Below are 26,829 nucleotides of genomic sequence, written 5' to 3' on the forward strand. Positions count from 1 at the left end.
GACAGGATAGCGAGTCTTGGGATCCTGGAAGAACTCAAAAATGTTAGGAACTGGAAGGAGACCGACAGAGTCACATTAATGTTCTTTTAAGCTAGTGCATGAACATAGAGAATGTGTGTGTGTGTATGTATAATCGACGAGTACAAACAAATACCTCGGCACCTCTCTGTGGGCCATTTGGCGGTGGCGGCTTGGCAACTTCTGTAGCCCCCCGCTCCCGTTGGTGGGGGCGCCGATGCCTCTTCCGCTCGAACCACGAACCTTCTACTTGGCGTAGAGAAGGGAACGGAATTTACACGTGACGATGGCCTTGGGTGGCAGCGACGGAGAAGACGGAAGTGAGCAACGAAGCTGGAAACAGAGGAAATCAAGCTGGAGTTCACCATGACGTACGTAATGGCCAAAGGTTACCTCCCCCCCTTGTGCCAGTGCTTGAGATGGCTTGGACAGTAGGGAGAAGTTGATGGTTGCAAATCCAGGCAAAATTATCTGCTGCATTACGAGCCGAGAAAGATGTGACTCCCTCGACCGAAGCCGTGACACGTGCCGTCCTAACTGGTTCATGTGGATAAAGACTTGGATTTGACTCCCAAGCGCATTAATACTGTACTACTAAATTCAAGTGATTCGATAAACATTTACGTCTTAGTCAATATTCAGATTCGAGCTAAACCACTGATCAAACGTTGGCATCACATATGACTCATAATCAAAACGACAAGTTCAAACTAATAATGGTTTCTGAAATGAATAAAACATCGTTACCCAGAGACAAGGTAAACAGCGTAAGTTGACCATCTTCTTACAGCAAAACACAAATCAATACACGGCTGCCATTTCCAAATAAAACCAACACCAGCAGTGGATCAAATTCAGCTGCTCGAAAACATACGTCCTATTTACCAAACCCTAATGCACAATTTCAAAGTTTATGGAGAGAACCGCATGGATCTAAATTAAAAATTGAAGCTATAATTTGATTAAAGGATGATAACCTTATGGTTACAAGGAGAGATGCATGGTCGACGTGCCAAAGCAGTTTGGAAGCACAACATTAGAATTAAGGGGAGGCATCGTCCTCCTGTATTCTACAGCATGCATTCATGTCCTTTTAGGGGCTTCAAAGGTTTGAAACCGACCACCATTCATTTACCTTTTCGACGCTTCTGCATGCCAATGCAATTAGGGCAGTACCATTTGCCTTTGGGTTGTTCTTTCAGACCAACACAGTCAAAATGGAACCACTCTATCTTGCACTGCCAAAGAAAAGAAATAATCAAAGATGAGCAGTAAATTAAACTAACTCCAGGCAAAAACTAGATATACAAGAAAAGAGCAAAGATGAGCAGTATTTACATTGGCATTGTCGCAGGCAACCATCTTCCCAAAGCTAACTTGGTTGCAGATGCAGTAAGTAGGTTCATTTGGATCCACAGGCAATTCCAGTTCGACACCTGGTGGTTCTGCTGCTAACCGTGATCTGTTGCCAAGAATGAAATGTCAACCAAGTGGCCAAGTCGCAATGGTTTATACAGGTTATATAGAAACGACATACTTTTTACGGCCCCCTCTGCCACTTTCAGTAGCCCTTCCAGACCTTGTGTTAGGATCAGTGTTGGACACACCCGCAGCATTATCAGCACCAGCTGCAAGTTCCCGCTCTAACAAAATGGAACACTAATATGCTAGAACATTCACTAGTCTTGATATCCAGAACTTATCACACTCCAGGTATTTTACCTTGCCGCAGTTCTTCAAGCTTTCTCATATATTGATCAAGTTGTTGGATATGTGCATCCACCTACAGTGGAAACTGACATCATCAGCAAACAGCATGATGCTCAATACTCTGATCGAGGTCTCAGTACAGAGACTGAATGCTACGAATCACTAATGATTACCTAAACATCAACATATGGTAGAAATGAAAAATATGTTGCAACCAGTGCAACAACACTCCACAAAAGCCTATGTAAAACATGCATCAATGGAGTCTTACAGAGATTTATTGAGCAAAATGGTATTTAAGGTCAATTCATGGTGATCATGATACAGAGACCAAATGTTAGCTCACATACTACAGTTTAGGGCAACATAAATTAACATAGTATAATCCTTAAGATGGATCGTTAACCAAAATTCAAAATGCAGGACGATATTTAATACCACAATAAGCTTACTGCCATAAAGGTATCAAGGTGGTCAGAAGTAATAAGTTGGTTTGTATTACCATACTTGAGTGGTTGTTGACAAAATCAAATCAAGGTCTTCAGTGTAAAGAAATATTACATGCAGTAGAACCAGATAGTGAATAGGTAATGTACCATGTCATATGCTTGAACGGCCAAGGTCACCTTTTCATCAGCAATCCTAATGCAATGCTTCTGTTCATCAAGTGCCTCATCAGAGAATCTAATGAGTGATGCATCAGGTGTAATGCTACCAGATTCTATCCCCCGCTTGATATCCTCTATTTCTTGCTCACAGCGCTGCTCATTTTGCTGCCGAACTCCTGCATGTAAAGTTACACCAATAATAAATAATGATCAATTACTCAACAGGAAATTCCTACAATTTGAAAGAAATCACTCTTTTGGGCAAAGAAGATTTAAAGACAGCAGAAAGGTAATCTTATCCAGTGGACGAAAGAGGGTGGGAAAAATTTCTAGCAAACTTTTCAGATGCCAGCTTGTTGCAAATATTTTAATTAGTACATTTGGAGAATTTGTATAAAATTCATCTAAATACTGGACAACCTCTACTCCCCTCTTAGAAACCAAGGGCTCTTCGATCAGTAACCCAAATTTGTACTCTCTCCAGACTCGACATACCCATGATGACAAAGGTCAAACTTATGTAACAACTGGTTAGATCCTCTAAATACTGAATTTGATACTTCTACTTCCCATTGAGAAACCAACGCCTTTTCAATCAATAATCCTGAAAGTTTACTGTCCAAACTCAACATACCCACAATGAAAAGTCTCAGTAAGTTATCACATAAGATGATCTGCCATCTAACATATGATAGTCAACAAGTATTGTGTTGGTTCATAAAAGAAGTACAGCATCTGTGTTGCAGCAGCATAAGAGATTTAGTTTGACCACAGATGAGGAGATTTGATGTGATTATTAAAACATGCACTGTAGGATTGGAAAGCATGCAGGTGATGTCTTTATATATGCATAGATCCTTATATTTTCCATTAAATCATTAACTGACTAAATGAGAGTTTCATCAACACACCCCAGCATCCCTCAGAATAATTGCATTTTGAAAAGAAAAGCACCTCAACATGCAAACAAGTACATTAAAAATTTGACATCAATATATAACTGCTGCATATCAAGCTAATCACCATGTTGACAAATTATGGATAAATTTTATTTTAACCACAAGAAAGAACAAAACTCATAAAATTTGAAACATACTGGGCACTAGGATTTAAAAGAAATAGTGGATAATTGATGCCCTGATCAACACCAAACAGTTTTAAACACTTCATACTATCAAGTATTCTTCAAAAGATAAATTAATTATAAAATTTCCCTGGTGTAATTTGGTACAAAACCGAAAAACATGGACCTATGCAGTGTTGACAGAACTCTTTTACCCCTAAGTGTTAGGTCCATGAGTTATAGACCATAAGATGATCCTTAATTATATTGTAGGTTTGAAAGTTCACTGGCGAGCTAAAACTCTTCTAAGACACATCCATGCTGACGTTACAATGTTTTTTTTTTCCACTTTTTTGAGGTATTTTGTAAATGCATCTTCTAATAGTGTCTAAAACTATAATCTTAGATAAAAAAAAATCCATACATAATCCAACCAAATATATTCTGATTATATATGAGTCACTGCATCTCCAATTTTGTTCTTGCCGACACTGACACTCCCAAACATATCCGATGTCTGATTCTCATGTCTGCATTTATGCAACAAAATCGAAAAATCTCACTAGTAAAGAAACTTCATTGTCAGCAAGGGACTAAAGACTAAACTTCATTGTCCTTCGAATAATGGAATGCTTGTCCCTCTAGCTAACCAACAAGATAAAAGAATTTACTTGACAAAAAGAAACTCAATGATTTGTGGTAACAGGTAACAATGCACAAATCCATTGTGTCCTCACTATTTTGATTGGTATGTCCAGGAAGCTTCCAAGGCTAATTTATTCCAAAGTTGCCCAACATAAGTGATAGGAACCCATTTCGTAAAAGTAGCAGTTTACCACCTTAATAATCAAAATAAAGCAATCCTCGTGGAAAAAGAAATAGAGCTAGATGGCCAAGGAAACAAACATGAGTAAAGTGGGTTAAATAACTTCGGCATCCCATATATGCCATTTTTGTGTCACAATTTTACTAAGCTCATGCGTATGAAACCAATACACTGCAGATAAAAAAATACTATGAAATTTACAAAATTGGATAAAGAAACATAACCCTTGATAAAGCACAAAAAGGCAAAGTGTACCTAATAGACTTTTATCTAGATCCCGCATCAGAGAATAATTGCGCTGCAGCATGGCTGGCACAGACTCAATACCTGTATGGAAAAAAGAAATACTAAACTACAATACACCATAGCAAAAAGAAAGAGAAAAACACACACCTGTGAGGAGAGAGAAAAAAGGATAACAAATATGTAATACAAGAAGGAAGGAACCATGTGATCAACCATAACACAAAGCATCTGGATAATTTCTACTGAAAATAAAAAATAAAAAACTCTAATATCCAATAAACTAAATTTGAATGGACTCAGATACTCAACTATTTCTAATTCATATTATGATATGCTATCATGGTCATACATCAAAAAATACATTTGAGGGGTACAGCACAAGGTGTTAGAGGCATGACTCCAAGGAACTACAAGTCACATAAGTTACTCTGATGATATGCTATCATGGTCATACATCAAAAAATACATTTGAGGGGTACAGCACAAGGTGTTAGAGGCATGACTCCAAGGAACTACAAGTCACATAAGTTACTCTGATGATATGCTATCATGGTCATACATCTAAAAATACATTTGAGGGATACAGCACAAGGTGTTAGGCATGACTCCAAGGAACTACAAGTCACATAAGTTACTCTGATAACATAACTCATCAAGTTTATCTTCCAACGGGTCAACTGGTCTCAAAAAAAGAGAAATGTAAGCCCCAGAACATTAGCTGAAGCATTAAAAAGAACCAAAGGAGAAATTTTAATTTCTATAAAGAAGTCACATAGAAGCTTCTTCAGTGACATCACTCCTTTGCCTTATTTTCCTATAGATCAGTGATTCACATAAAATCATTGTTGCAAATGAAACTCTGAGGTGTTTTTTCCATATTTCAATTACAATGTGCTATCCATTTTCACACCAATCATAATAGATCATTCAAAATTTTAATGCTCCAAGTACAGTAACATCAACTCAATTTAGAAGAGTTTGGAAGCACATCCTATACCATAAAAATCAAGATGCAATTCACTTCTATCTAGACTCTACTTATATGAAAAGTAGAACTTGCTTTCATGTAGCTGGTCTTGTGGATCATGGAACCAAGAACAGCTAGAATTTAAGGTGCTTTTGGAAGAAAAACAAGACCGGAATTGAGGTCTTTATCCTTTTTATTCCCCTAGAAAATTTGTAATTAGTAAGGAAGAAGGAAGGTGTGTTGAACTGTTTAGTTGACCAGTTAACTGGAATAATATTTGTGTCATGGAACACCTCAATTCCAATTCGATTGCCTACTTTATTTATCTCAGATCTTTTACAACTAGCAATAAGGATGACATACTCCTACTTAATCCTGTCGCCACTCTTTGTGATCCTGCTCAAATTAATGAAAGGATACTTTTCCCAGTTCCCCATATAGCTATTCTAGAACACCATAAAATACTTCTTCCATCCAAAAATACCTTGAACCAAACTAGGATTCCTAATGCAGTACTAAACCCATGAGTCCATGACTAAAGCTTTACATCCATAAAGTTCCTATACTTTTTTTTTTGTTTCTTAAATTCTAACTCAACACTTTGCAATTTTGGGTGACATATTGCCATCACTTATTTTGATAATATTACAGTTAGATCACATGGAAGAACAAACTATGTTCTCACCAAGTGCCAGGATGAGGCCAAAACCTTGCAAAATTTTCCAATGCAAAGTTGATTGTGCAAGTTTATGTTACATCATTTTTCAAGTATTATTTATAAGATTGGAGATGCCAACGATGCACCGGACACACACCTTGTGAAGATGGGAACAATAGCACAAATAGATACCAACTAACTAATTGCCACCTCGCAAATTTTTATTTCTTTTTCACTTTAATCGATTTCTTGCTTGAATGACGACAACTGACTCAAAGACTAATTTACCCAAAGCAGAGAAATCACCCCCAGAGCGGACGCTCTCCAACAACCCTAAATAGCAAAATCTCGAAAGTTCGGTGCCCTAGAAACTAATGCAATTTCCAAACAAGAAAGATCCCTTTACCTCAGTCATCACAGAACAAGAATAAAAGGGGAAAACAAAAAGGGAAGAGAAAGAATGAATCGGAATATTAGGGTTTGTGCTTACTAGCTTGGAAATCCTCGACGAAGCCCATCTTGGAGACTGATTCGAGAACCCTTGGCTGCCACTTCTTCGAATTTCGTGCGCGATCTATGTTCGCAGCAAATCCCGGCGGATTCCGATCAAATCGAGAACGTTTAGATCGATCGATCCGTCCCCCTTTCCCCCAAAGAAACCGCCTTCCTTTCGCTCTCGTACGAATAGAATGACGTCATGTCTATATAGCTCCACATTGAGCTGCAAAACGTCACGACACGTACGCGTAGTTATTACGCGCAGTAAGTACGCGCATTTCTTAGTTCTCCCAGCTTTTTAAGTCACGGCATGGAGGACGTGTGGGTCACGGGTTTGCGTACGCAACAGTAGATTACCCCCGGTGAACTACGTTTGCTTAATGGTACTTTCCACTACCAAATTGTTTGTCACCAACAATTATACCTGCCTTCGGGCTGGTGATGGTTCAGGTCTGTCCCATGGGACCCATTGATATACCGAATGATGAGGCAGACACGTAAGATGAGTGGAAAAGTATCCGTAATAATGCCCAAAAAAACACATTAATGCCTAAATCTATTTAATGCATATTATTAATCATTAATATTAATAATACATATTATATATATTTTTAAAAATAAATAAATAAAATTGTAATACATTAAATGACTCGCGGCGCTGACACGTCAGCTTAAGCTTGAGGTTTATAATTTATATAAAAGTGCACTAATCAATTCAGATATCTCGATAATTTAACTAATATAATTATAATCTATTTTTAGCTATCATTTTAATTTTTTTATAATTATTTTTTATTAAATAAATTATCGAATTAACTAAATATCTTAAGGTCAAATTTCTTCCTCATCACTTAATCTTAACAAAATAAAAATAATCTAAATTCAGGATCTTTCGACATAAGTTGGCTAATTACTTATTATAAATTTGATTAAACATGTAATTCTATTAAAATTTAATAAACTTGATTTGTGTCACAATTATTTCTGAAAGATAATTAATTAATTAATTAATTAACTATCACATGCCTAAATAAGTCATCATTGCTAAAGAATTAAATTATATTTGGTTCTAAAATTATTCCTAAAGGTCACATGTGACAAAAGTATAATTACAGGCATTAACTCTATATATATATATATATATATATATATACATATATAGATAAATTATTTTCCATCACAAGCATAATTTTTTATGAAGCAATAATAGTGAAATACATATGCATATATACATAAATTGGTAGTGAAATAATAAATTATTTATTTATTATTCGAAAACAATTAAATTTTTACTAAGACAATGGAAGTAATTTAGATAGTCTCATCACAATCCAAACCAGCTTGACATGCTTTCAAACCTTCCATTCAAACTTCTGCATCATATCATGCAATATAATCGTGTGAGTAGTGATCAGTTTCCACTATGCAAGCATCAAGAGATTGAGATATATTAGGGGCTGATGCTCGTGGTGTGAAGCACAAGCCACCATTTCCTTCCTCGGGTGTCTGTTTACATACACAATCAAAGAGAGAAGAATCTGATTCATCACATCACTAGTGTTTGCTGTGTGTTCTTCATTCCAATACAAGAAGTCATGCATAGAATCTTCAGTCCGAAATAAGTTTCATCGAGTTGTTCTTTCCAAGGAAAGCACATGAAGATGAAGACATCACAACTACAACTCTCGAGTGGTGGAGTTGCACGAAGAAGAAGAACAGCAAAGGACACAGGGAGGGGGGAGAAGGGGAGCTGATAAGCACAAAAGCCAAGCATCAGACTTGCCTACTGCCATGGGAGTCTCGTCATCTTTTCTTCACTAGCTTCCATCTCCCTTCATGCTGCTGCTTATAGCAGCTGGATTTTCTCTTCCTCATGCTATCCGATGGTGGAATCTGATCATGTTGAGAAACTAGCTGTGCCATCGAAGTTGGGAGAACTGGAAATGTCTGTGCCGCTCGAGGAAGGAGAAAGCAGAGATGGTTTGTTTCCTCTATGTCTGTCAGAGGTGATGCATGTCTCCACCTCTTATTATAAGAAGAAGAAGTGAAGAAACAAGTGGACAAAGACAAGTTCAGTGAGGCTTACACCTCATTACTCCCATTAGATTATTTCCAACTTGTGGGTATGACTCTAATAAGATATCTTAAGCAAAGGACCAAGTGGTGGTGAAGAATCCCAAGAAAAAACATGGAGTTTGGATCTTCAAACTCTTCTGCTATGTAAATGATAATACTGCTGAAACATCTTTCTTTTTTTCTTCTTAGGGGGGAAAAACTCAACACAACATTTACTTGTACTGAATGCTGCTGTATTATTCACACTATTTGGCACTGTATGTTGACCTGAAATTATCCTTCAGATTTAGTTCATTTATGAAAAGCTTTGTGATGCTGGATTTGAGTGTGTTACTTTTGGATGCATGATTCAAGCTTGACTTATTTTGTCTATCTCGGATGAACAAATATATTTTCTAATTATCGCTCGATCAATAGGAGTTTATTATATTAAAGCCATACTAATTCATCAATTGCTTCCAATGTTTCATAAGCTAACAACAGTTCCTTTTTTTTTTTTTACTTGAGAAAAAATTAAGCAACCCGAAATACAACGAGGAGGATAAATGTACGTAATCTTATTTTTATAATTCTAACACGAAGAAAAGACAATAAAAAAAGAAATAAAAAGAAAAGACACCCCTATCAAGTTGCCTAAGCTAGTAGGATGTGGTGGTCCTAAAATGACTTTAATTGCTGGTTAGGAAATTTCTAGGAAAGATGATACCATTTGACAACTTAGCAAACTTTAATTATGTGATTATCTTAAATCTAGGTTTTGGAGGCTGGTCCCCATTTTATTATTCCATGTAATCGAGCTTATCGCATCTTTTGATACTAACTATAATTGCCACCAATACCCCATTTTCATTTTTTGGGAGAGGAAAATATTTTGATCTCTATGATGAATTTTCTCCCATTTTTTAGCCTCATGTCAAACAATTCCAACTACTCTAATCAACATCAAGCATGCAAATATTTTGGGCATGAAAGAAAGACTTGGTAGTGGTTGGAAACAATCTTTTTTCCTTCTTCCACTAGCACATGTGGAAGTAAGACTTGATGTAAAATATTGAAGAATCTTGAAGTGCTATCTTAGAGGTCAAGGTAGGGTTGGGTCAATATCAAACTCCTTGGGTAAAGAGAGAGGTTATCTTGTTGAAGAAGTGAAAGAGACTCCATTGGTGATGGTGGTTGATTGCATTTACTTTTTTTGATTAGTTTAAGAGCATGGAAGGATTAAGGGGTGGAAAAAGAGACTTGAACAGTAGAGCCATGGGATCCTCTTAGGTCATGTGTCATTACCTTTGTGATTAGATTATTTCTCAGCTAGTTAGGGTTGAGAGACTTGCAAACATCCACATGGCCCCTTTATCATGGCATCTAAACTAAAGATTATAGAACCAATTAGCTTTCACAAGTAATTAATAGGAGTAGTAGGCCACCTTTTGCACTCCAAATGCCATAGATAAACCCTTGATGTGATTGATCATGAGATTTGGAAATAATAATCTTTTAATACATAAGTTTTGTTGATAATTATGAGGCTTAATGATTCCAATTGTGTCAGTATGACAATCATATCTTTGAGCTTAAAAATATATATATATATATAGAGAGAGAGAGAGAAAGAGAGTATAAATGATATGATTGATATCTATTATATATCCTCCTTAAAAATAGGAACTTGATCACATGCACATATATCATGTCATCATCTTTATTTTTCTTGTTAAGAATTAGATGCATTCTCTCACCATTTCACCATAAAACAAAACATATTATTACAAAAAATATCATAGATATTCTAGTAGATAGTGCATTGTTGCACAATTGATGGATATATGCAAATCATCTCATATGTTGTTTGATATAATAAAAAATTCTTTCTAATTTTTAAAAAATATATTAAATAATTTTTATGTTAAGAATACTCTAATAAAACATCCGGCCAATAATTTACTATATGAAATGATGAGTGTATGAGCATGCTTCAATAAGATTTATGAAGACTTAGCGCGCATTAAAGAAAGAAATATGTTGAATTGTAGTGAATATATATTAGGTGTGTAATGCAACACAAAAAAAAAAAAAGCTCACAAATGTGTTTGTTTTTCCTCATCTTAGCACTTGAGGACAAAAGTCAATGGAAAGGACTTTGAGAGAGTCATTGCCTTTGCAGATTATATTTTGTGTGGAAAACACCTGCTAATAATTGTGCAAAGGCACTGATCAGTAGAAAACATAATAAGAGTTGACTTCTAATTCTAATTGCTCTAATCTGTAAATGAGGTTGGCAATGTTTTCTTCTAATCATCTAACCTACCAAGTGTCAAATAATATTAATATTAATAGACTGTATAACACATAGTTAATAGAAGCATAGCCCATACTGTGCATAAGTTATATTCTATGCCAAGCTTGGGATCATCATCATGCATTAATCCAATTAAGAGGAGCAAATCCACAAAAATAAGTAACTGTAGCAGAGTATCAATTTCTTGTTACATGTTCTAAATTTTAAATCCATCTATCAAATGTGACATTACAGTTTAGATTGGGCATCCAATGGGACATTATTAAGGCAAAACAAAAATTGAATTCATCATGCTACCAATAGAGTTCAAAGGTTTCTTGAGCTTCAAGTCCTGCTCATGTTTTCCATTAGCACAGCTTGGGATGTGCTGCTCTTGTTTGTCCCAGCCAGCCATATGACTGTCGTAGATATCACTATCTTAAGCTAAATGTAGATATCAATAAAAAATCATGCCTTGGTTTGGGAAGGAAACTGATGCCAATGCTATCAAAAATCTTGTGGAATCTGATCATCCAGTTTAATTTTTCCCTTGATTCATAACCCCTGTTTCTAACACTTCTTTCTTTCCAGCTTGTTGCACATAACTTGATTCTGAAGGTCTCAGAAGAATGGAATCTGAATTAAGCACTTGAAATCCTCATCATCTTTATTCAGCATGGAAAATTGATATGGTAACAGTATACTATATACTGATCATAACTTGATTCTCCTTGTTCAGTACATCTGTTGTCTATGAGCACTTGACATTTATCTGCTTTGACTTCTTCTCTTTGCTTGATACAGTTTTTCTTGTATAGACTCAAACATACAGGAAATCTATCACTTCTTTCTTGTATAGACTCAAGCATGGCGTTCCTTTGTGCATGGAAGATGTGTGCATAGTTTAGCTGGAAGCATTTAGAATTTGGGATTGGTACTCAATTCCTACACTTAAAGAGTCACCCAACCTTTCAGCTGCTTTGATCACAAAGATCCACACGTAGTCGTTCAGTTAAAATCTTAGAAGAAGCTGTGTAATTTGGATGAAAAATCTACTGTATCTGCTGCCTGCTCTTGGTCATCTATAGATCTTGATACAAGGACATGTCTCTTCTTTATACAGTAATAAAGAAGCGTTATCCTATTTGCTGCAGTCCTTTCAGATTGTATCTGAAACAATGCTTACAAAGTTAGAAGCTACCCTGTCACTTCTTTCTTGTATAGACTCAAGCATGGCCTTCCTTTGTGCATGGAAGATGTGTGCATAGTTTAGCTGGAAGCATTTAGAATTTGGGATTGGCACTCAATTCCTACACTTAAAGAGTCACCCAACCTTTCGGCTGCTTTGATCACAAAGATCCACACGTAGTTGTTCAGTTAAAATCTTAGAAGAAGCTGTGTAATTTGGATGAAAAATCTACTGTATCTGCTGCCTGCTCTTGATCATCTATAGATCTTGATACAAGGACATGTCTCTTCTTTATACAGTAATAAAGAAGTGTTATCCTATTTGCTGCAGTCCTTTCAGATTGTATCTGAAACAATGCTTACAAAGTTAGAAGCTACCCTGTCGTCATGCTCCCCATGTTACAGAGATTGGGCTTCTCACCTTGTACTTCTTTCGGCCACCGTGCACCCACATCAGTTGCCCCCCTGCAACACTGCCCTCCTCCTGCACTCCCTTCTTCGATTCGAACACGACTGTGTAGCTCTTGATCTCGTTGATTCCTCCAAATGCTAAGATCTTTGGTGTCACTGTCACTGTTACTCCTGGTGGTGCAGTCACCTGCACCGTGTAGATGGAATCAGGAAGACCGACGTTGGTAAGCTTCCTTTGGATCGTCGTCGATGTTCTTCCCTGCGTGAAGCTCACCGATATGGAAGGATAGTTGAGGTTGAATTGTTTCTGTCCCTTCAGCAGCTTGCCGCAGCTGATGTTCCTGTGAGTGATGGTGAAGATCTCGGCCTGGTTGTAGCCGAGAGAACAGATGTGGGCGATGTAGTCCTCCGGCTGGACGTCATACACCAGCCCCGGGTCGACGGCTCTCGTCGGATTGACGTGGCCGGCGCCCACGGAGAAGACCCCCGCTGGTTCTTTCCCGTCCATTATGGGCTTCCCGAGGTGGTCCACGACGTCGGCGGTGGTCATCATGGCCGACCGGATCGCAGCCGGGCTCCAGGATGGGTGGGCCGACCGGACCAGGGCGGCGATGCCGCTGGCGTGAGGGCATGCCATGGAGGTCCCTGACAGCACCGTGAAGTTGGACTTCCGCCGGTCTTCCTGAAGCCCGGATGGGCCGACGTTGCTCGGCCAGGCCGCGATGATGTTCACCCCGGGGGCGATCAAGTCCGGCTTGAGGACGGACGGGTTCGTCAGGCTTGGCCCTCGCGACGAGAACAGAGCGACCACCGGCGCCCTCGATCGCCGGATCCTCGTCCCTCCGTAGACGAGTTTAGCCACCGGGCGAAAGGTGGAGTTCATGTAGCTCTTCAGAATCGTGGACTGCGCGTAGCCTATCAAGGTGGCCGGCAGGACGTGGACGTCGACGGAGTCCTCCTGCTGGTTTATCTCGGAGTTGGCCAGCACCATGGCGGCACCGCCGGCTTCTTTCACGGCTTCGCCCTTCTCTGCCCTCCCATTGACTCCTCGGTCGCAGACCACCATCTTCCCGCTGATTCGTGCCTTGGAAAGGGATCCCTTGAGGCAGAACTCGGCGCCCTTCTGTCCACCGGCCTCGTAGATGAGCTCAAGCTCCTTCCCGCCATTTTTCGAAAAGTGGTTTCCCGGGAACATGGACTCGCCGTAGAGGATGCGGCCGTTGCCCAGACGGACGAAGGCCGGGAACCGCCGGTCCAGCGTGCTCGCGCCGACCGTCGTGATCCAGGGAGCCTCGTTGGCGACGGAGCTCGGCACCGGCCCGTTGTTACCCGCCGCGCAGACCACGACGACGCCCCTCTCGGTCGCCCGGAAACTTCCGATGGCGATGCTGTCCTCGAAGAGTGGGATCGGGAAGCCGCCGAGGGAGAGGGAGAGGACGTCGACGCCGTCCCTGATGGCGTCGTCCATCCCCGCGAGGATGTCGGAGCTGTAGCACCCGTTGAACCAGCAGACCTTGTAGGCGGCGATGTGGGCGCCCGGGGCCATCCCCCGAGCCTCGCCTGCGCCGAGGCCAAGCACGCTTGCTCCCGGCACTGCAGCGCCGGCCGCCGTGGACGACGTGTGGGTGCCATGCCCATGCGCGTCCCGCGGCGACACGTACTCCAGTAGCGACACCGACGACGACTTCTCCGGGTAGTTGATCCTGTGTCCTTTGGCGTAGAACCGGGCACCGATCAACTTCCGGTTGCAGTTCGAGGAATTGAAGTGCTCCCCCTCCTGGCAGACGCCTCTCCACCGGGTTGGCACCGGGGGCATCCTGTCGTCGCGGAAGCTGGGGCTCTCCGGCCACACTCCGGTGTCGAGCACTCCGATGATGGTCCCCTGCCCGAATCTGGACCGCGACCAGGCACCACCGGGCGCGAAGTTCAACCCCAAGAAAGTGTAAGAGTACGTCGTGTGCAGCTCAAGCCGGCTGTCGGGACGAACCGCGATGACGCCGGGCAATTCTCGCAGCGCGGCCACCTCATCTTCAGTAAGCCGTGCCGCGAAGCCTTCGAGCGCAGAGTGGTACGAGTACAGGAGCCGAGAAGAAGCATCCCCTCCTCCTTCCAAGAACGTTGCTCTATCCAGGAAGGACAGGTGCCAATGGAGCTTATTCTGCAGACCGGTAGCCGAAGCACTAGCGGGGATGGAATGCGGGTGGAGTTGGACAATGTAGGTATGGAAGCCGTGGGCATCGAGGGGAACCGAGCACCAAAGGAACAAGAACAGGAAGGAGGCAATGACGGCCATGGGCGGGGATTGGTGTTGCTGCCACACTTCATGCTGCCGAGCCAGCAGCGTAATATAGGGGGATTTGAAGGAGCTGCGGAGAGGGGAGGCATTTCAAAGGAGGAGGTAAAACTCGTGATCGAGGGAGGGCTCTCCTCGTCTCACGGGTAAGGACACAGGAGAGGAGAGGAGATCTCTGCGCGCGCCACAGTGTTGGAGCTGAGATGTCTCACGGGATCTATTGGTCGGAGTTATTGCGGCTACTCCGGACAAAGAGAAGTGGAGGGGAGGGGAGTGGAGTGGAGCAGTATTTACTTGCAGCGGACGGCTTCGGGCATCAGAATCTCTCTGTTGCATTGTCTCTCTTCTTCCCTGCAGTCTGCTGTGGGTGGGAGAGAGAGAGCAGAGGGAGAGTGTGCATTGAATGAGGCGATCCGTCTTTAATGCGCCTATCCCTTCAATGATGTTTGTTCACAAGGTTTTCTGCCTCGGGAGCGATGGAGTTACCTGAGAAGGATCACTTCAGCTCCCTCCGCATTCGATCAATTTGAGAATCTTGTTGAGTTGTTGGATGGTCTGGTGGGTTCTGTTGGAATCAGGATGTTGTCTTTTGCAGTTTGTGCACAGTTTTATTATGATATTGTGTGTTTTCAGAGTAGTCACAGATTCAGCATGGTGGGTCTATTGGTTCTAATTGATGAATCAAAACGAAGAAAAATTGGCAGCCAAGATAATTCCAGACTCCAATCGGAAGCTCAATAAAGATCAGGAGACTGAAGCATGAGAGAAAAATGTTCTTATCAGCATCAGAAAAGGTAAATGAAGCACATAGACCAACACTAAAATATCATGCAAATCTTAGGTAATTCATCCAGCATTCCAATTTAAGACAGTTCTCTTTATATACTGACAGTCCTAAATCAATATTCCTATCAGGTCAACAGCATGACTTATTATATTAAATGGATTGGAGAGCATAAGGTGTCTTATTTCAGGAGCATAAATGACTAGGCAAATAAGGATACAACAAAATCTAAAACTTAAAAATTGCTGCACCGCTAGATGGCCTCGATGCAAACACGTATAGACCCAGATCATTCTTGCTGATGATTCCTTTGTTGATCCTTGACTGATAGAAAGATTCCTGCCAAAAACACCCACCAAAGTTATCCAATAATTTATAATAAAAAAAAATCTATGCTCATACATACAAATCGGATCATCTTTGGGAGAGCTAAACAAGCATTTGCGTTGCATAAGCTATCAGCGAAAGAGAAAGGTTTCCAGCAAGATTGCTACTTAACCCCAGCAAGTGTAAGTTGAGATGTAATCAGGAGTAAACAAACGTATACTTGTTGGAAAGACTAACATGCAAATAATGTAGCGTTGGAATGACAAGTCCAAAGGATGATGCCTTTAACCAAGTCATAGTCATTATTCACAGCAATGCACAAACAAAACTATGTTGCTAGTGACAGCAGGAGCATTTACGTCATGAGGAACATGTGGGCCTTCAAGATATGACAGGCATGATGCCTTAGAAGAATGTCTAGAAAAATTAGAGCAAAAGTTCACCATTTTCATATAATAACTAAGTAGATGCAGCATTTTACTTTTGTGCATATGTTACTGACCTTCAAATTTAGAATGAATTGAGGGACGATGTTTTCTTTCACTAAAGCAACTGCACAACCACCCCATCCAGCACCTGTAAGCCTTGCACCAAGAGCTCCATTGTCTCGACAAATATTTACAAGCTCTTCCAACTCCGGGCAACTGATTGGGAGAAATTTTATCCAATAAACAATGAATGATGTAAGAATGTTTTCATGTAATAATGTGAAACTAATAAATAATAATCTAAAGAGTAACAGAAAGGCATGCACTAATGACAGCAAGACAAACAGTACTTTCACAGGATAGTTTTCACAAAACACAAGGAAAAAAATTCTTTTGCTGATAGAGAAACAGTAAGTCTATGAACAGGTACAGCAATAAAGGTATAAATTAACAACAAACAATCTTCAAAAGAATTGATCCAACAACAAACTTCTAAGTTTGAGCATCACAGTTCAACCGCATCAAAAAATTCATTTCAATACACATGGATGTAGTAAATCACTGCAAGCACGTAAAAGGGAGAAGAATCCCTTACCTGCACTCATATAGTACACTGCAGCTATGGTGGCTCTCATTCATAAGCTCACCAAGCCTCTTAAGTTTGTCTTCGTCACTGCAAACCAGAAAATTGCATGTTATCAGCAGAAAGATAAGTAACATTGAAATTATAAAAAACAACTATAGAAAACCAGAAAATTGCGTGTTATCAGCAGAAAGATAAGTAACATTGAAATTATAAAAAACAACATTGAAAGATAAGTAACTAAAATGGGAAATAAATCATATCTAATAGAACAACTATAAAAAACTAAACACCTTCAAATAATGTACAAAAACAGCTTAAGATATTGTATTTTAAAAATAATTTCAAAATCTCTTAAAATGGACACTAATCTAAAGGCATCTAGCTCACATAACCACCAGGGACATTTCTTATTATTTTCATACAGAATATATAACCTGAGTACTCACTGATTGTTTTCAGATACATATCACAATAAGCTTTTGAATACATATAGTATGCATGTGTTTAATACAGTTATTAGAAGCCAACCAAGCCAGGAGGTCCTAATGGAAAAACCGAGAACCAAAATCCAGACTCTGATTCTGTTTTTAGATTGCTCATCAAACCAGTAAAAAGAGCTAACGGAACCAACTTTTACATGGACTAAGTGAACCAGCTTAATTCAAAAAACCAATCAGATATTCATTGTCACTGCCTCCATTAATCATGCCATTTTGTGTAAAAACTGCTTAAGTCCATCACTAACAGGGGAGAAAATGAGAAAATACTAAAAAGAGGTTTTCAGGTAAAGGAACAATAGTAGATGAAAGGAGATGAGGTTCCCCACTTCAAAAAAGAAAGAACAAAAATAGACTGTGGTCCAAGGAGTAATGTTAGCTCTACAAGCGATCAATTGATACAAAATTTGATGGGCTAATGAGAGGTTCAGTTCTGATTGGTTAAAGATAATATCATAATACTATTTATGAAATGATGTAAGGGGGAAAGTAATGATTAACAAAATTTATGTCTAACTGTATGCTTGAAACACTAAAGCTCACTGGTTCAATAACCGTGTCAGCATGTAAAAAACGTTAACACAACAGCCTGTACACACTGAAAAAATTACATGAAACACAAAACTATAAGCATGTATAAGAGAGCAGCAAGATAAGTGGCCATATCATGAGATAATGATCCAAATCAAATGTAGCAAAAAAAATTTCCATGAAAAAAAAAAACACATCACATGCATATAACTCAAATCTGGTAAATTTCGTGAGCTTATGGATCTACCAGTGGCCTAATGAGGAATAGTAAGTAGATTACAAAAATCAATAAACAAAACATAGCACTACTTAACCAAAAATAGATTTTAAAACTGTACCAAAAGCTGTAGACAAAATGGAATAACAGACTGCAGAAATAAGAACATAAGTACTAATTGAGTTGTTGAATTCACCTGAGCTTAGATAAGACTGTGTCCCTGAAAGCATAGACACGCTTTGCTTCACAGTAAACATGTGATGCACGCTAGAACAATATAAGAAGGTAAAATTAAGATACTGAAGAGCAAAAATATTTAATGCAAAAAATAAACTGTCCAACACAGCAATAATGGCTAGACATAGAAATGAATTCCCATAAAATAATCTTCAGAGGACGAATTACTTCCAAAAAAAACCAGACAGAAGCACACAATCAGAAGCATTAGGTTGTAATACTAATGATTTCCTATACTGCATTTTGTTCCCAGTTGGTATGTGCACTAAGAGACATGTATTTTATCCAGGTTGCATGAGTTTTACTCTCAGAAGTATCAAAGTTTGCCATGAAGAAATGTGAACCGCCTTGCAAGCAGAGTAGTGCCCAGTAGAATATACACGTTCGCTTATGCTTAAATGTTTCAACAATAGAGAATTGAATATCCAATAAATTTGAAGCTATGAGGAATCATGTCTAATGCACAGTATATTCCTATATTAACCAGCTACCAAGAAATTTCATCTTACTTCATATGCTTGTTTCACAGACCTAACCTAACACCTTAGAGTGACATTCTTCAACGATGAAGTTGAAGAGTTCTTTGCAATTAAACAGCAAAGATGAAAAAAACAGTAGTCAAGTTACTAAATAGATATACATCTTTAATCTACCATCAGTACTAGCACATATAGTTAAAATGGTAATAAATTCTATTACTTTGGACGTATGTTGCGTTGACTTTATTAGAGTAACAAAGTCACAAGGATACCGGCTCCTAACAGTATATTGCCCCAGTTTAGACTTTAGAGCAATGGGATACAACTTATTGGGATCTATATTTAATGTATGACATCAAGAAGATCAAATTTTAATTATTTGTATAAATTGTATATTTATTCTAATTATTTTCTATATAATATACAATTATTACTTTTCAAAAATGTGTCAAAAATAAAAATTGGTTCAAATAATATGCTTATGAAAATAATTTTTTTATCTTTTCCTCATGTCTTCCTTTATTTTCACTTCGCTTTTCATAGTCTCTTCAGTTCTTTGATGTCTCTCTAGGCAAAGGTAAAGAAACAGTGTTCTGCTGTGTTGACATGGATATTGTGATGATAAATTCTGTTCAAACATAGCTTTGAAATTGTATTCAATTTTCATTTCCTTGCTGGAATTGCATTAGAAACTAATTAAATTTATCTTTATGCAATTATCACACTTGAATAAACTAAAACACCAAATTACAAGTTACTAAAAGGCATATATCAAATCCACCTGAAACAGCTTGAAATGTTTAGCTGCTGTTAGGACATCCAATGAAGATGGTGAGTTTGCAAAGATGGATGTAAGACTCTCGCCTGTAATCTTCTCAATGTCTTCTGCAGTATAAGGTTCCTCCATCAAGAGTTCCTATTTAGTGGAAAGAACATGAACAAACAAATTATACATTAATAAACTGAAAACATATAGGTCAAACCAATAGCACTTGAGAATCGAAAAGCATGATCATTTTTTTTATGGAGACAACACGGAATCAGATAAGATATTAACTTAATGTTTTTTGTTTTAATGTATAATAACCATCTAAATCTTATCTTCTTTTCCACCTCCATTTTATTTACTAATTATCTGATGGAGCACCAGCCTAACTGCACTTTTGAGTAACACCAGATAGCTGTTACTTGCAATTTTTCATTCACCAAAACTACTGTTCAATGATGATAAAATAACTGCACTACAGCAGCCGGAGTAGCAGTTCAAAGAGTCGGGCACCGTGCTGGGCACACAGTGCCCTAATATGGGTTTGAAATTATACCACTGTAGTATGTCATCTACCATAATAGCACGGGGTAGGAACTTCACAAAGAGTCTGCAGCAGGGCTTTAAGTTCAATCTCTTAGGTCATACCGACAAAGTGCAATTAAAAATGCCAAAATTAAACACTAATTCACACATTAAGGTAACATAAACTTTGTTAAATAAGCTCTGTTATATAAAGACAAGACCTTGCAATCTAAAGGCAGCTTAAGTCAAACAGATGTATGGACAATATTAGTTATTCCATAATCCCTCTTTTGACCTAATGAATGGCACACCTGGGCCATTGGAAAGGCTAGAATTTGATGAGACAGTTTGAAAATTGTGGGCTACTAAGTGATGATCTTCACATATTTAAATTGATGGATTCTTCATAGATAATGTAGAAGAAAAAATTGTAAAGCAAATTATTGTGGATGCTGCATCAAATACAATTGTAAAGCCATCAGACAAACTTCTAGTTCTTGAGTAATTACATAGGCTTTATAAATCACCCGACTGTCATATGTAGTCCCTCATGCAGTATGTGCACAAGCTACAAAAATAACAGTTACAAAAGTTCAAGAACATCAATTTTAGTCCTGTGAAATGTTGTCAAAACATAAGACTAAACATAAACGAAACAGTAGGAATGTTGAATCTTATAAGCAAACAGAAAAATCAAACCTTAATGGCAAGAACAGGATCTGAAGAACTATGGTTTTTGGCAAATGATACACATAGCCCCTCAACATCAGACAGTGTTTTCACTTTGGAGACAGCATCATTTGAACTCATCCCTAACTTTATGGCAAGGACAATCTACAAAGGTTTTGAGATAACGAAATCAGTTTAAGAGATGAAGAATAAAAATGCCACACCAAAATGATGGGAAATAGGAACTCATGTGAATGGTTGTGCATCGTGTCACCTAGAAGTACACTTTCTCATGCATGTAAGATTTAATTCAAAGCAATAGGACAGTTCACAAACACCATATTGTCCAATACCACACCTGACCTTAACTTACACGAGCATTTTCTGTACAAAGTGACTTCAAATACTAAAGTAGAAAAATCTAGTATGCTTGTAATAATGTAAGCGATGGATTTTCTAGTGGCAAAATAAGACACACAAACCTCGAGGTTGAAATTAGCACCACAAAATTAGCACCACACACAACTATCATGCCCATTCACATTATCTGTAGTCGGTTTTATTATTTTTTGAATAGTTTTTAGTTTAAGTAGTAGCATGTATTTCAAACAGGATTTGAACAAAAGCCAAATGCAAATATAGGCATCTCATTTCCATCGTTTTTTTTATTTTTCAGAGTGGAGTTTAAAATTTCCTTGATCTACAAGGAAATTCTTTTTCAATCTACGGGCTGAAAATTATTAGAGTGACTAATTGGCATAAGGTTACAACCAGACCAACTACTTCAAAATCTTGTCCGCAGAAAGTCATGCTAAACCATGTAGATTAATTGTCTAAGAAATAAATAGATTCCACAAACTTGGTGCAAGTGATGGCACATGTGAATATGATGTTGCAAATCAAAGGATACAAAAGCCAAACAAATAAAACATACAGCTGCCAAGCGGCATTCAACGACACGATTATTATAGTTTGTTGCAGCTGTCACAGCTTTCTGAGATTCCGCAAGGGAATGTGCGATTACAAAGGTTCCACCAGAGGGTAGTTGCACGTCACTTGCACGTATAGGATTAAAATCTATCAGCTCAGCAAATCCAGTTTTTGCCATAATGGAGATTGCCTGTCACATGTGAAATTTAATAAAGAAGCTGAACAATAGGTTAAGGAACAGATTCCAAATGTGAAATGCAAAAACGACAAACATAAATACAACCAACAGAGATAACTAAAAAATTTCCACTCTTGTGTAAAACTAGTATTTAGACTCATTAGGCCTACTTGAAGGTTCGGTATAACATAGAAAAACATTCAAATTGTCATCACAAGTACTACCTGGATAAAATTCATTAGATCTACTTCAGGGTATACCACAAGATAGAAACAATTCAAATTGCAATCACAAGTACACAGCTTGGTAGATTTTTACAACCGCATGTACCTATGTATGTTCAGTATCCAATAATTTATGACATTGACCCGCTCTTTCCAAATCATAAAAGATAAAGCTAACAGAAAATTAGCATACTTATCCTAGTAGGTATACAGTGGAGAAATATAACATGAGACTGTTATTTCAGAGTAGATTAGTATACAATTTACAGATAGACTACGAAATAGGATCATCTAATTGCTTGTTGTATATGTGTTAAATATGAAATCATTGATATAAATCATATGATACTTATTGGATGTGTAACTTTCTAGGCTCTTTGTATTGGTATATCATAGTCAAATATAGCAAAACTATCAAGTGCAGTGGCTTTGCGCCATTGAAACCTTAAGTAATGAGTGTTGGATAACCAATTTCAAATCAGGGTTTAATACTTGACCCTCAACCCCTTTTGATGGAGTTCCTTTTCAATGGGGAACAAGTATGATTGTAAAATTCAATGAGTACCAACCTTTGTGAGCTTTAAGAAGCATTGTGAGCTTTAGGAAGCATTACTTATGATCTAGCTATATAACACATATTTTCCTTCAGACAAAACTATCATGTATATGGGAAAAACCAAATATTGAGACACAAATGAATATATTACCTGATCCATGCCTCCAGATTGTGTCCCAATATAACGCTCACATTCACATGTAAGTTGAGCAATTTCTTTCTGCAAAATTATGTCAAAAGTTAACAAGAACGAAGTAGCGAGTTTATCAGAATCTTAAGCATACTCAAGAGTCCTACCAGTACCAACCATGATTCTGGTACCCACAAATTAATGCAATAATAACTAATAAGCCAGAAGTTACTCATGCTAAATCTTCAGCTATAAAGTAAATTTTACTCAAACTGATGATGAAAATGGGTAGTCTTCCAATACAATCTTACTATTTAGAAAAGAAATGCGCTACCAATTACAACACTATGAAGCAAACTGATTCAAGTTTTGAAGGCTCAATTAGTTTACTAAATCCTCTACTTAAATCACTTCAATGGTCATTATATATTCCCTAAAACACAAGTTTCAGGATAATGCTTTCTTGGCATTTCTGTTAATTAAGAAGCAAATACACATCAAAACTCATTTTCCTTTAACCAGCCTACATAGGCAACTGCTGAAGGATGCCTCTTCATTTCAGCTAATTCTTTTTCAATTGAGTTCATTCTTGAAAAACAAACAATAACTGGCAGTACATTGACACTCTGTACAAATCATAAGAGATAGTAAGGAAAAGGAAATGGATTATTTACACTTATATTACATACTTGAGTATGCACAACTAAACCACAAAATAGATTGCCATAAATAACCATGTGGCCCAAGTCATGAATTCATGATAAGGAATGCTCCATTGCATAAGGCATCCATCAGTGTGGGATCTGGGAAGAGTCAATGAACAAACTCTTAAACCCACAAGCAGAAAGATCATTTCCATTACTCACATTAAATAGCAAAATGAACAATTTTATCATAAAGCCAAGGCTTGCCATAGGTCATGAAATCATGGTAAAGATTTCATATTCTCATAATTTTTGGATTTGAGACGCTAGGCATCTAAAGGTTTCAAGATAAAGTGGTTGCTAGGATATTCATCAAACTGAATCATCAACTTTCTTTTCCCAATAAATTTGTTGTCAAACGAATTTGCAAGAAATGAGAGATGGTAAACAATTAGAGACTTCAATCTGATGATTAAAAGTATAATAATATCTCACTAGTGCTAGTAGTAGAAAATAAATAGGATTCATGCTTCAGTAATAGTAATGCTGTGTGTCACTAAGGTAGTTTCCATGGATTATACACAAGAAAGAGATGAAATAGAATGTCAGCTAATTGAGAATTGTTGAAAAGCAACAGTCATCAATTGTTCTAATTATATAAGAAACAACTTAATACAGTACCTTCGGGAAATTCTTATCAAGAGCGGCCATTATAGCAATTGTTGATGAACATACAAGTGCTGCAGAGCTTGATAGACCAGAACCTAAATGGAAGTAACAAACAATGATAATTAACAACCTCAGGTTACAGACAAACATTGTAGACAAATAAGGAAACTCAGAAGAGAGTTGATGAGATTTGGTACCTGTGGGCACAGTCCCATCAACAACTACGTCAAGGCCAACAGGCAAACCAACATCTTCTTTTTTTGACTTAGCAAACTCATAAATCCCTTTGTACCTGCAAACAGATATTACGTAAAGACATTAACCAAGTCTTGAACTTACAGTAACTAAAATCATCACTTTGTAGTTGACAGCGGATCAATAGGTATGAATATTACAAAATAGCAGTTAATGATTAGATTGTAGGTGGACGCCTATGGTGCTTTAACTTCAGTCTAGAGGATCAAGTGACACTAATAATGGCATTTAATATGGGTTATGCAAATACATAAGAGTGTCCAAATTCAAAATATGGGTAAAGGAACAACAATCCACACTTTAAATATTTAAAATTTTAAAAATATATTAAAAAGTAGGAATTAAAATATTTATATAAAATCATATTTACATACAATTTCAATGGCCAGATCTACAATTCTATAGGGACAAAGGTTAATTCACCATCAAGCAATGAAACAAACCATTTAGTATACAGCACAGTGTCAGCTTGAGCTTGCTCACCCGCATAGAATTTCCAGAGGGAACAAGCATGTACTACTATTGTTATTAACTATTCAATCATATACCTATTTCTTCTAGAAAGAGTGGCAGCTGATCCTTCTTCAAACTGGCAATGACTGCATCATGTTTCCAATATACACAAACACACACAAAAAAAAAACAGTATACCTCTCCATCAGCATAAAAACAATCGTCATAATATACACCGAGAGATCTCATTCACTTAACAATGTTACCCCAGGGTCCCACTCATCGATAAATTAAACAATTAGAGAAGACGACCGTGAGATCAAAGTCTAGAAAGGCATACAAGCTAGAGAAATGACGAAAATTTTCTCAATCATATAAGGAGTAATTCCTCACCCACAGATAAAATAGTGCCCCCATTTGTGATTCTTCAAATCGATTTCCTGAGAAGAAACGAAAAGGAAACAAAATTAAGAAGAAACATATCGTTATTCTCTTTCCACAATAAGAACCACTACCAAAAGAAAAGAACAACAAAAATATAATGAAAAAAATGGACACCTGGTCAGGATCAGCAGGGTAAGTGCACATCGAATACTTCGGGTTCACGTTCCCAATCCGGAGCAACTTGGCCGATTCTCCCACATCACGCTTCCGAATGGCCACGATGGTGTCCTGCCGTATAGCCATCGGGAGCACCGAGTACCCCTCGTAATCTATGTGCTCCCCGATCAGATTCACCCTACCTGCAAACCAACCAACACAAACGCCCCTACGGTTCTGAATCGATACCACACTTGAGAAGGTACCAAAATCTGGGTCAAACAACAACGTCACCTGGTGCTCGAGCGTAGACGTCGGGCTCGTGGCCGAAGAACTCGACGAACTTGGCCTTGAGCGTCTGGAATCGGAGCTGCGCCTCATCGAGCGGCGAGCCCTCGCCGAAGACGGGTTCGAGAGAGGAGAAGATGGGAATAGGGAGCTCCTCGTGCGCCATCGAAGATGGATGCGAGCAGATCGTTAGGGTTAGGGTTTCTCCTCCTGCTCCTCTCTCTAGATCTCCCTTGTCGCGGGAACGGAAATGGAAGTCTTTTGGAATCGAGCAAGAACCCCGAGCCCGCGTCGAGAGAAGCGATGGTTTATCTTTATCTTTAAATGACCAAATACCAAATTCCGGTATGGAAAGCCTGACGATTACTATTATTGTGTCGTACCCGATCGCGTGAACCAGATGAGCACCGATCCTTTTGTCACGGCTGTTACCGTGCACGATAGGGCACCTTGCATGGGGTCATAAATTGTGGGCCCATAACAGTTCGCCAATGAGAAGCAAGATTTTAGAGTCGTGCGGCTTGACAGATACAGCTAAGCGAAGCCCCCCGAATGGACGGGTCATGTGGGCACATACGGACTTAATCTACCCGCGGTTTACCTCGATCCTAAAGGTGGCTCCTCATGGGGCCCACGCCACGAAGCTTCCTTCCACATAGGAGTGAATCGTAGCCGTTGGATCTGGGTGATGGACGGGCCACTGAGGAAGGCTGGTTGGACGCGTGGCGAGTTCGCGTTGGAACGAGGCAGCTGCGGCTGTTATCTGCTAGATTTGGCGAATCGGGTTCGGATAAGACCTCGTGATTCGGCATCAACTTAAGGATAACGCTGTCTAGGATTTGATAACCACGCAACTATGCCGTGATTAACTTGACTTTTTTAAAGATAATATATGGTGGATTTTTAATTATTTAGAGGGACATATTTAAATTTATAAGGAGGAAACTGCTCCGTATAATTTATTAAACTATTTTAGATATATCTATCTGATTGGTCTCTTTTTTAGATAGAAAAATAATAATACTAATCAGTCTCTTTTTCAATGCTTTGAGGAGCATCATATAGTTTTTGATAGATGT

The 26,829-nt window shown here is 38.6% G+C and overlaps 3 protein-coding genes across 3 annotated transcripts; all 3 read right to left on the reverse strand.

Moving 5' to 3' along the window:
• Positions 1 to 722: 722 nt before the first annotated feature.
• On the reverse strand, positions 723 to 6,777 carry LOC103976572 (PHD finger protein ING1). Its single transcript, XM_009391832.3, has 7 exons — positions 6,587 to 6,777; positions 4,481 to 4,552; positions 2,325 to 2,512; positions 1,741 to 1,801; positions 1,556 to 1,661; positions 1,357 to 1,480; positions 723 to 1,256 (listed from the first exon to the last, which is right to left on the reverse strand). The coding sequence occupies exons 1-7, from the start codon at positions 6,612 to 6,614 to the stop codon at positions 1,146 to 1,148; spliced, it is 690 nt and encodes a 229-aa protein (XP_009390107.2). The 5' UTR covers positions 6,615 to 6,777; the 3' UTR covers positions 723 to 1,145.
• A 5,601-nt stretch (positions 6,778 to 12,378) lies between these two features.
• LOC103977777 (subtilisin-like protease SBT1.2) lies at positions 12,379 to 15,149 on the reverse strand. The gene has a single exon (XM_009393389.3). It carries the CDS (start codon positions 14,835 to 14,837, stop codon positions 12,519 to 12,521), a length of 2,319 nt encoding a protein of 772 aa, XP_009391664.2. The 5' UTR covers positions 14,838 to 15,149; the 3' UTR covers positions 12,379 to 12,518.
• Positions 15,150 to 15,645: 496 nt separating this feature from the next.
• Positions 15,646 to 26,054, reverse strand: LOC103976564 (galactokinase). Its single transcript, XM_009391819.3, has 13 exons — positions 25,757 to 26,054; positions 25,481 to 25,665; positions 25,316 to 25,362; positions 24,412 to 24,506; positions 24,227 to 24,309; positions 22,923 to 22,991; positions 21,818 to 22,003; positions 20,914 to 21,048; positions 19,705 to 19,839; positions 18,404 to 18,474; positions 16,972 to 17,049; positions 16,451 to 16,592; positions 15,646 to 15,960 (listed from the first exon to the last, which is right to left on the reverse strand). The coding sequence occupies exons 1-13, from the start codon at positions 25,914 to 25,916 to the stop codon at positions 15,850 to 15,852; spliced, it is 1,497 nt and encodes a 498-aa protein (XP_009390094.2). The 5' UTR covers positions 25,917 to 26,054; the 3' UTR covers positions 15,646 to 15,849.
• Between the last annotated feature and the right edge of the window lie 775 nt (positions 26,055 to 26,829).

The sequence above is a fragment of the Musa acuminata genome, chromosome BXJ2-4 (genome assembly GCF_036884655.1).
Source record: "Musa acuminata AAA Group cultivar baxijiao chromosome BXJ2-4, Cavendish_Baxijiao_AAA, whole genome shotgun sequence".
Taxonomy (NCBI): domain Eukaryota; kingdom Viridiplantae; phylum Streptophyta; class Magnoliopsida; order Zingiberales; family Musaceae; genus Musa; species Musa acuminata.

Excerpts from the sequence above, each read along its gene's own strand:
- LOC103976572 (XM_009391832.3), bottom strand. The coding sequence starts at position 6,614 with ATGGGCTTCGTCGAGGATTTCCAAGCTA. Across the intron at positions 4,553-6,586 it reads CGTCGAGGATTTCCAAGCTA|GTATTGAGTCTGTGCCAGCC; the intron begins GTAAGCACAAAC and ends TTTTCCATACAG. Across the intron at positions 2,513-4,480 it reads TCTAGATAAAAGTCTATTAG|GAGTTCGGCAGCAAAATGAG; the intron begins GTACACTTTGCC and ends CTTTACATGCAG.
- LOC103977777 (XM_009393389.3), bottom strand. The coding sequence starts at position 14,837 with ATGGCCGTCATTGCCTCCTTCCTGTTCTTGTTCCTTTGGTGCTCGGTT.
- LOC103976564 (XM_009391819.3), bottom strand. The coding sequence starts at position 25,916 with ATGGCGCACGAGGAGCTCCCTATTCCCATCTTCTCCTCTCTCGAACCC. Across the intron at positions 25,666-25,756 it reads CGTCTACGCTCGAGCACCAG|GTAGGGTGAATCTGATCGGG; the intron begins GTGACGTTGTTG and ends GTTGGTTTGCAG. Across the intron at positions 21,049-21,817 it reads TTGAATGCCGCTTGGCAGCT|ATTGTCCTTGCCATAAAGTT; the intron begins GTATGTTTTATT and ends AAACCTTTGTAG.